At 45.1% G+C, this 9,442-nt stretch overlaps 1 protein-coding gene across 1 annotated transcript in view; it reads left to right on the top strand.

Moving 5' to 3' along the window:
• Positions 1 to 574: 574 nt before the first annotated feature.
• SFRP1 (secreted frizzled related protein 1) overlaps positions 575 to 9,442 on the top strand; it is a 45,182-nt gene continuing 36,314 nt past the window's right edge. Inside the window, exon 1 of the mRNA XM_034422086.3 lies at positions 575 to 1,816. Coding sequence (XP_034277977.1) covers positions 1,243 to 1,816 — 574 coding nt within the window. The 5' untranslated portion in view covers positions 575 to 1,242. The remainder of the gene's footprint in view (positions 1,817 to 9,442) is intronic.

Below are 9,442 nucleotides of genomic sequence, written 5' to 3'. Positions count from 1 at the left end.
TAACCCTAACCCTTCCCTTCCCTTCCCTTCCCTTCCCTTCCCTTCCCTTCTCTTCTCTTCTCTCTCCTCTCGTCTCCTCCCCTCCTCTTCTCTTCCCCTTCTGAAATTGTATAGGTTCTCCTACTTGAGAAGGGGGCTGGACTAGAAGACCTCCAAGGTCCCTTCCATCTTCTCTTGTCTTCTCTTGTCTTGTCTTCTCTTGTCTTGTCTTCTCTTCTCTTGTCTTCTCTTGTCTTCTCTTGTCTTGTCTTGTCTTCTCTTCTCTTCTCTTTTCTCTCCTCTCCTCTCCTCTCCTCCCCTCCTCTTCCCTTCCCCTTCTGAAAGAGCATAGGTTCTCCTGCTTGAGCAGGGGGCTGGACTAGAAGACCTCCAAGGTCCCTTCCATCTTCTCTACCCTTCCCTTCCCTGGGCTGACCTCCGAGGCAGCCAGCTGTGGAGGAAAGAGAGAGCTCGCGCGGAGGAGAGGGGGGGAGATGGGGGTGGGCAGGCCCGCCTATCCTCCCCACGCGTGGAAATCTCGCTGGAGGAGAGGGAGGAGGAGGAGGAGGAGGGGGTGAATTTCTTTCCTTGTCATCGGACGCTCCCCAAACCCCGCTCCCGCATACCGCAGGGGAAAGCTCGAGCGGAGCCTCCGGCCGGGCTGAATCACTTTCGGCTTTCTCTCTCTCTCTCTCTCTCTCTCTCTTTCTCTCTCTCCCCCTCCCCAGTCCTCAAACACCCCCCCTCCCTCTCTCCAGCGCCGGGGGGAGGGGTCCCATCGGATTGGCTAATTGAGTGACACTTGTAGCCCGGGGTGGAGGGAAGGAGGGATGGAGGGAGGGAGGGAAGGCTGGAAAAAAAAAAAGAAAAAAAAAAGAAAGGAAGGAAGAAAGAAAGAGTGGGGAGTTTTTAGCTGGCCGCGGATTGGCTGGCGGAGGAAAAAAAAAAGGGCTTCCGAAACTCCGGGAGGAAAGAAAAGTCTTCTTCTTTTTTTTCGGTTGCATCGGGATCCCGCCGGGCAGGGAGGCTGCAGGCTGGGCTGGGCTGCCCCCCGACCGAAGAGGGAACTGAAGAGGCGGCTTTGGACTCTCTCTCTCTGTCGGTGGACGCTTTGGGTGGGGCTCCCCCGTTTGCTCCCATTGGGGTTCTTGAGGGTCCCCCCCCTTTTTTTATTTGCAGACCTCCCCAAGAAGAAGCCACAGGCGGGCAGAGTCTGGACCCCCCCCCCCGCTTCTTTTTCCATCTTCTCTCCCTTCTTCCAGCATGGGCATCCTCATCATCGCTTGTCTTCCTCCGCCAGGTTCCAGTTGGGATGCCCTAAGGATGCTCTGGGCAGCCTTAGGCTCCTTCTTCTTCTTCTTCTTCCTGCCCGGCTTGGCCGGAGCCAACGAATACGACTATGTCAGCTTCCAGTCGGACATCAGCTCCTACCAAAGCGGACGCTTCTACACCAAGCCCCCCCAATGCGTGGCCATCCCGGCTGACCTGCGCCTCTGCCACAGCGTGGGTTACGACAAGATGGTCTTGCCCAACCTGCTGGACCACGAGACCATGGCCGAGGTCAAGCAGCAAGCCAGCAGTTGGGTGCCCTTGCTCAACAAGAACTGTCATTTCGGCACCCAGCTCTTCCTTTGTTCCCTCTTTGCCCCCATCTGCTTGGACCGGCCCATCTATCCATGCCGTTGGCTCTGCGAGGCCGTGCGCGACTCCTGCGAGCCCGTCATGCAGTTCTTTGGATTCTACTGGCCCGAGATGCTCAAGTGCGACCAGTTCCCCCAGGATGATGTCTGCATCGCCATGACCGCCCCCAACGCTACCGAGGCCTCCAAGCCCCAAGGTAAGATTTAGTGGTTCCTCGCAGCCGTCTGTCTCACTTAATGGTCAACTCAAGAGATGGCCCTGCTTGGGAAGGCGAGGTGAGATGATAGCACCTGGTGGCCAACTTCGAGCGAGACCCAAGAAGGCCTTCTGAATGTTGAAGGAGAAGCCAGAATATCTTGATCCAGCTGGGTCTCCCCCATTGTAGAATGTTGTATTGTAGGCTAATTCTGCCAACTGCAGGAGTTCGATCTTGACTGGCTCAAGGTTGATTCAGCCTTCCGTCCTCCCGAGTTTGGTTAAATGAGGACCCAGATTGTTGGGGGAAAGAGGATGACTCTGTAAACCGCTTAGAGAGGGGATGTAAAGCACTGTGAAGTGGTATATAAGTGTAAGTGCTATTGCTATCTTCCTTCCTTCCTTCCTTCCTTCCTTCCTTCCTTCCTTCCTTCCTTCCTTCCTTCCTTCCTCCCTCTCTCCCTCTCTCCCTCCCTCCCTCCCTCCCTCCCTCTCAGTGGTTAGAGTGGTGCATTGCAGGCTAACTATGCTCCTTGCCAGGAGTTTGATCCTGACCGGCTCAAGGTTGACTCAGCCTTCCATCCTCCTGAGGTTGGTAAAATGAGGACCCAGATTGTTGGGGGACAATATGCTGACTCTGTAAACAGCTTAGAGAGGGTTACAAAGCACTGTGATATATAAGTCTAAGGGCTGTTGCTATTTTCCTTCCTTCCTTCCTTCCTTCTTTCCTTCCTTCCTTCCTTCCTTCCTTCCTTCCTTCCTTCCTCCCTCCCTCCCTCCCTCCCTCCCTCCCTCCTTCCTTCCTTCCTTCCTTCCTTCCTTCCTTCCTTCCTTCCTTCCTTCCTCCCCTCCCTCCCTCTGCCCACTGCCAGCAGTTCGATCCTGACTGACTCAAGGTTGACTCAGCCTTCCATCCTCCCAAGGTCGATAAAATGAGGACCCAGATTGTTGGGGACAATATGCTGACTCTGTAAACCACTTAGAGAGGGCTATAAAGTACTGTGAAGCGGTATATAAGTCTAAGCGCTATGGCTATTTCCACTTAAAGTTCTTTAGTAATGAATAGAACAGTGTTTCTCGACCTTGCAACTTTAAGACGTGTGGATTTCAACTCCCAGAATTCCCCAGCCGGCCTGTGCACGTGTCTTAAAAATTGCCAAGGCTGAGAAACATTGGAATAAGAACATTCTTCCAGAACTTCACCACTTTCTGATTATTTGGCCTTTAGTTCCCAGAACTGTCAGCAGTGGTTACACCAAGTTGGTCTACATCTCTGAAGCACATCAAAGTTGGAAGGGGGATGGAGAAGACTCTTCTGGATTGAGTAACCCAGTAGCCCACCCATTCTAAATTAAGTTCAGGTGTGTATGTTGAGGTTAAGAAGGGGAACAGCTAGAGCTGCGTGATTAAGGACAGATTCTGCTTGTTTGAGGATTTCAGCATCGGTCCTGGACGTCTGCAGGGCAATCAGAATTTCTGCTCAAGACTCCAGAAAGCTGATGATGTCAATACTATTTGTAATTATGGCAGACATTGCTTAATAGTAACAGGATTAATTTATTTGACTTGGCAGCTTCCTGAGAATTCTGCTGAACGAGGTTCAGGCAGTTCTGTTCCCCCAAAGCAGGCGGGAGGGGGAGAAAAGAGCTTTGAAGAAACCATTTCCCATTTCTGTACAAGTGTCTGTGTAGCGATTGAGTAATTTTGGAATCTTAGTAGCTCTCGGGGACGTCTGCAAACATTCCTCTTCTCCTTGGCTCCGTTGCCGTTTTGCGCGTTGCAGCTTCTCCTTGTGTTCTCAGAATGCGAGAGCAAAACAAAACAAAAACGAAATAACAACCACCAGCAACCGATTGTGTGGCCCTTATTTATTAAAGACAAGATTTTTTTTGCTCTCTGTGCCCAACCGCTCCAGCCATAGACAAGGATTTAGGCTAGTCTGCTAATCAACCCATTGGCTGTAATACTCAACCTTGGGCTAACAAAGCATAATTGCTTTGTTTATAATGCCTCTGTGCCCCCAGACAAATCAATCCTATTTAGCATCATGTGATGACCTGGCTTATACTACATGCTGAAATCCATGGCTGGCTTCCTACAGGATGCTGAACCAGAAATGACCCTGATCCTTTGGAGCCTAGATGCTGGCAAACTCAGCATGATTTGTGCATCTGATTATAGTATATCTTTGCCCTTCCCGAGTGGTAGACTAGAAGGAGAAATCCTGATTGGCTTAAAGTTGCCTCTCTGGGGTGAAAGAAGATTTAAGCTTCAGCCTCTCAATTCTGATAAGCGCTATTTTTTTGTTGTCGTTGCAGAAAAAAGAATTTATTTCAAAGATAAGGACAATAACGCAAGCCCCTGTTGCTGGTTTCCTTCTAACTCTACTGTATTATTAATGGGTAAAGAAAAAAATGAAAAAAATTGGAGGGAGGTGGTGGCTCAGGGGCTAAGACACTGAGCTTGTCAATCGAAAGGTCGGCAGTTCAGCGGTTCGAATCCCTAGCGCTGCGAAAGGGGGTGAGTTCCCGTTACTTGTCCCAGCTTCTACCAACCTAGCAGTTCGAAAGCACGTAAAAAAATGCAAGTAGAAAAATAGGGATCACCTTTGGTGGGAAGGTAACAGCGTTCCGTGCGCCTTTGGCGTTGAGTCATGCCGGCCACATGACCACGGAGACGTCTTCGGACAGCACTGGCTCTTCGGCTTTGAAACGGAGATGAGCACCGCCCCCTAGAGTCGGGAACGACTAGCACATATGTGCAAAGGGAACCTTTACCTTTTTAAAGAAAAAAATCCCTACTGAGTATTTCAAACTTGAGTTCCCGGCTCTATGCTCTTGCCAGTCCAGGTGAGGATATTTTTCGGGATGCTAATTTAGGCTTCCTCCTAAATTATAAGTCCTGGGCCTTATCCCTGAAGGCAGTCCCTAAGACCAACTGCTTTCGCAGCTGGAGGTTTTATTTGGCTTTTAGGATGAGCAGCTGCTGTTGAGAAAACACCTTCAGTGTTACAATGGTTGTAAGTTCAAGGACCGATGGCGAGTCACTTTTTTCAGGGCTGCTGTAATTGGAACTGTTGCTAAACAAGTGATTGTAAGATGAGGACTACCTGAATGCTCTTGTAGCAGAAGAGATGACCATTATATGTGTGTCTGTGTGTGTATGTGTGGGGAAACAGCTTTTCCACCCTGACACTCTCCAAACAGGAAGGACTTCAATTCCCATAATTCCCTATTAGCATAGACTGAGACTGTCTTCTTCTTCTTCTTCTTCTTCTTCTTCTTCTTCTTCTTCTTCTTCTTCTTCTTCTTCTTCTTCTTCTTCTTCTTCTTCTTCTTCTTCTTCTTCTTCTTCTTCTTCTTCTTCTCCTTCTCCTTCTCCTCCTTCTCCTTCTCCTTCTCCTTCTTCTTCCCTATCCATCATCGGATGTTGGCGATCATGTTGGCAATTCTATTTTCATCAACAGCTGCACGAAAAAGCATTGCTGAGTTTTGTCCAAACCAGTCCCTTAGATTTTGAAGCCATGATGTTCTTCTTCTGCCTGGACCTTGTTTGCCATCAATCTTTCCCCGGAGGATTAAATGAAGTATTTTTCCAGGTGTCGCATCACATGTCCAAAATATTCTAACTTTCGCTTCTTGATGGTATTGATGATTTCCCATGGCTTTCCCAGGTGGCTTATCACCTCCTCATTTCTGATTCTGTCGACCCAACTTATACTTAACAGCCGGCTGTAAATAAACATTTCAAACGCTTCTAGTTTCTTCAAGTGGTTTTCTGTCAGAGGCCAACTCTTCACTCCATAGAGCAGGATGGAAAAGACGTGGCATCTGACAAGCTTGAGTTTCAATTTTAGGCTTATGTCATGACTGCAGAAGATCCTTTTCATTTTGAAGAACGCTGTTTGAGCTTTCGCTATCCTTGTCTTTACTTCAGAATAGAATAGAATAGAATTTTTATTGGCCAAGTGTTATTGGACACACAAGGAATTTGTCTTTGGTGCATAGGCTCTCAGTGTACATAAAAGAAAAGATACGTTCATCAAGAATCATAAGGTACAACACTTAATGATAGTCATAGGTTACAAATAAGCAATCAAATCATACTAGGAAACAATAAAAACAGAAATACAGAATAGAACAGAACAGAACAGAACAGAACAGAACAGAACAGAACAGAACAGAACAGAATAGAATAGAATTTTTATTGGCCAAGTGTGATTGGACACACAAGGAATTTGTCTTTGGTGCATATGCTCTCAGTGTACATAAAAGAAAAGATACGTTCATCCAAAATCATAAGGTACAACACTTAATGATAGTCATAGGGAACAAATGATACAATTCAGGGGTTCTGTCCCAGCTTTCATGTAAATTAGAACCGAGGTACGTAATCCTTTCGACTTTTTCTAGTGACATTCCTTCCGAATTTATCGGTGGTAATTTTTTTTAAAATTTGATTTATATGCCGCCCTTCTCCAGAGACTCAGGGAGGCTTACAGTGCGTTAAGCAATAGCCTTCATCCTTTTGTATATTTATACAAAGTCAGCTTATTGCCCCCACAAACTGGGTCCTCAATTTACCTACCTTAGAAAGGATGGAAGGCTGAGTCAACCTTGAGCCTGGCGAGATTCGATCTTACTTTAATTGCAGACAGCTGGTGTTAAATTACAGAGCTCTATCTGTTGAGCTATCCAGGCTCCATGGATATCCAACCCAAATTAATGGCTTGTTTGCCGACGACCATGATCTGGGTTTTTGAGGTGTTAAGCTTCAAGCCATATTTTTCAGATATTTCTCTGACTCTGTGGATGAGGAGCTGAAGATGAAGGCCAGGACAACCCTTATGCAAATTTCCTTGAACCTGGGATTTTGACTCCTCAATTTTACACGCAACTTTTTTTTTTTAAATCAGCGTGTTAGGGTATGTGTAAAAAGTATTTGTTGCTTGTGCAACGAGCAGAGCAGAAACACACAGAGAAGGAGATAAACGTGTGAGAAAAATACTTTATATACAAGATAATAAGCAGTCTCGGTGTAGGTAAAACAGTCCAAGGTCATAAACAGTAATATCAGTCCAGTAAGTATCTTCCCTTACCAAAGCAAACAGACTTTAGTAATTCTTGGTATACAGTACCATATAACAATTCAGTCTAACACCAATCAGCAGAAAGACGCAGGAAGCAACAGGAACAATCAGGAACAAAGAACGCTTCTCTGCGCTGCTTATTTATGCACTGTAGCCTAATTACAGGGTTCAGCAAACCCTGATTACGTGGCTCAGTTGTTTCTTAAAGAAACAGATATATTGCCTGACCAACAAGTTAGGAGTAAGCTACAAGCTGAACCTAACACAGCGAGTTGGGAAAAGTGGTTGAAGAGAACATCTTCACAATCGGCCTCTTCGTTTTCCCCATCAGGCATGAAATCTGTGCATCTTTAAAAAGTTAACATTCCTAAACCATCCAAGGTTTCTGAATAAGCTGACATCAGGGTCCAAATGTAAAATAATACTTTGGCACTGAAGAGTTGCCCTCTCCTTTAAAGCTTCCCCCCACCCCCCACTCCTTTCCTTGCATTCCATAGTAGAAGGCCCGTATTTAGACCTACTGCTACTTCCCCCCCCACCCCCAAACTAATCTCTGGGGAGGAAAAAGTTATTTTCATAACTGCTCCGTAGCTGGAAACCAGGAGTTGATTGACAGGGAGTTTTGCTTTGGCTGTTTGTCTCAGCCGTAGAGGCACTAAAATCTCCTTTAAAACAAAACACACACACAAAAAAACGTGCAAAGGCTCCACCAACTCCTCCTCGCTCGTATTGGTTTTCAGGTATAAGCTGCCAATTTTTACAAATCCAGTCCTTTGAGAGAAGGGAGATATTTTTCCCTGATTAAAATTTTGGTGCCAAATTAGAACAGGATACGACGGGTAAGGCAATAGTTTGCAAAAGATGGAAAGGAAAGGACTGTCGCAGGCCTCATCCAGCGTGTTTCATGGGGAAGAAACACAAATTGTGATGGGGGAAGGGGTGGGGGGAGGCATAAAAGAAATCAGGGCTTTCTGTTTTTTTTTTCCATGGCTTGGATAACATTTGGAGGGCTTTTTTCTTTTGAAGGGGTAAGTTATTTATGCTTCAATTTATTTTGCTTCGGCATCTAGCAGACCAGAAACCAAGTTAGATTATGATTCACTCCCTTTTGGGTGGGAGAATCTCAGGGCTTTCCTTTTTTTCTTTTTTAATTAAAATAACATTTATTAAATTTCCAAAGATTAAAATACACAAAAAGAAACATAATACACAAAAAAAGCAAGAAACACACACACACACACAAACAAAAAACAAAAGATATAAACAAGCAAAAACAAACATCAAAATTTCAATACTAATAACAACTTTTCTGCATCGGTATCTCTAGCCTATTTAACCTCTTTACACAAATTCTACTTCTAAATATCTTAAACTTACATCTTTATTTAAATTATCTTGATTTCTATTTACAATTCGATCTCATAACAAAAACATCCCTTAAGTTTTATGTTTACTCTCCAGCCAGGAATACCATTTATTCCATATTAAATAGTACTCGGTGTCCTCCCTCTCCTTCAATTCCATAGATAATCTGTCCATCTCTGCACATTCGTATATATTTTTTACTATTACATGATCCGGACGGATGTCTGGTTGTTTCCAATTTTGTGCTATCACAATTCTACTTGTTGTTAGTATGTGTAATATGATATATTGTATACTTTTCTGCATTTTCCCTTCCAGAATACCCAGGAGAAACAATTCCGGTTTTCTTTCTATCTTCTGCCCTTTATTTCATCCAGCCATTTTTTAAATCTTGCCCCCAAATTTCCTAATCTTAGGAAAATCTCAGAGCTTTTCATGGATGTGGGTTTGAGTGGGAAGTCCTGGTGAGCCAGTTATTTATTATTAACTATGAAAACTGTCCTATTTTATTTTCACTTTTTTCTTTTTAATCTACTGTGTTGAGGAGGGGATGACCCTCCTGAAGGCAGGGCAAGAAGTACTGGGTGGAAATTTATCAAAGAGGGATCCAACCTAGAATTAAAGGAAAAAAATTTGAACTGACAGTAAAATCTGTTCAGGGGAATCGCCTGGCTTTCAGAAGTTGTGATTGCTCCATCACTGGAGGATTTTAAAAAGGGACTGGAGGAGGACAGCCATTTCTCTGGAATAGTATAAGATCTCCCGCTCGAGTAGGTTGGACTAGAACAGCCACTGGTGGACCACTGGTGGTCTGGTGGTCTGTGAGAAAATTTTGGTGGTCCGCAGAAAAATCATTTGCATTTTTTATGTTGCACTAAATCGGGGTCCTCAAACTATGGCCTATGGATCTACGACATCAGCAAGGAAGCTGAGGACCGTATGGGTTGGAAATTTGCAGAAGAGGCCTTCGTCTTGTAGTGGATAGGCAATGGCTGAAATGATGAAAAGAATAAATTAAAAAAAGAAAGAAGAGAGAGAAGTGGAGAGAAAAAGAAAGAGAGAGAGAGGGAGAGAAAAGAAAGAAAGAATAGAGAGAAGTTCCCTGAAGATGGGCTCCCGCACGAGTCTGAAAGCTTGGAAGACAAAACTTCTGGTCCTGTTGACCGACCCACA

Source organism: Pantherophis guttatus, chromosome 9 (assembly GCF_059756535.1).
Source record: "Pantherophis guttatus breed Tessera chromosome 9, ASM5975653v1, whole genome shotgun sequence".
In the NCBI taxonomy this organism is placed as follows: domain Eukaryota; kingdom Metazoa; phylum Chordata; class Lepidosauria; order Squamata; family Colubridae; genus Pantherophis; species Pantherophis guttatus.
This window is presented reverse-complemented; position numbering and strand designations above follow the sequence as displayed.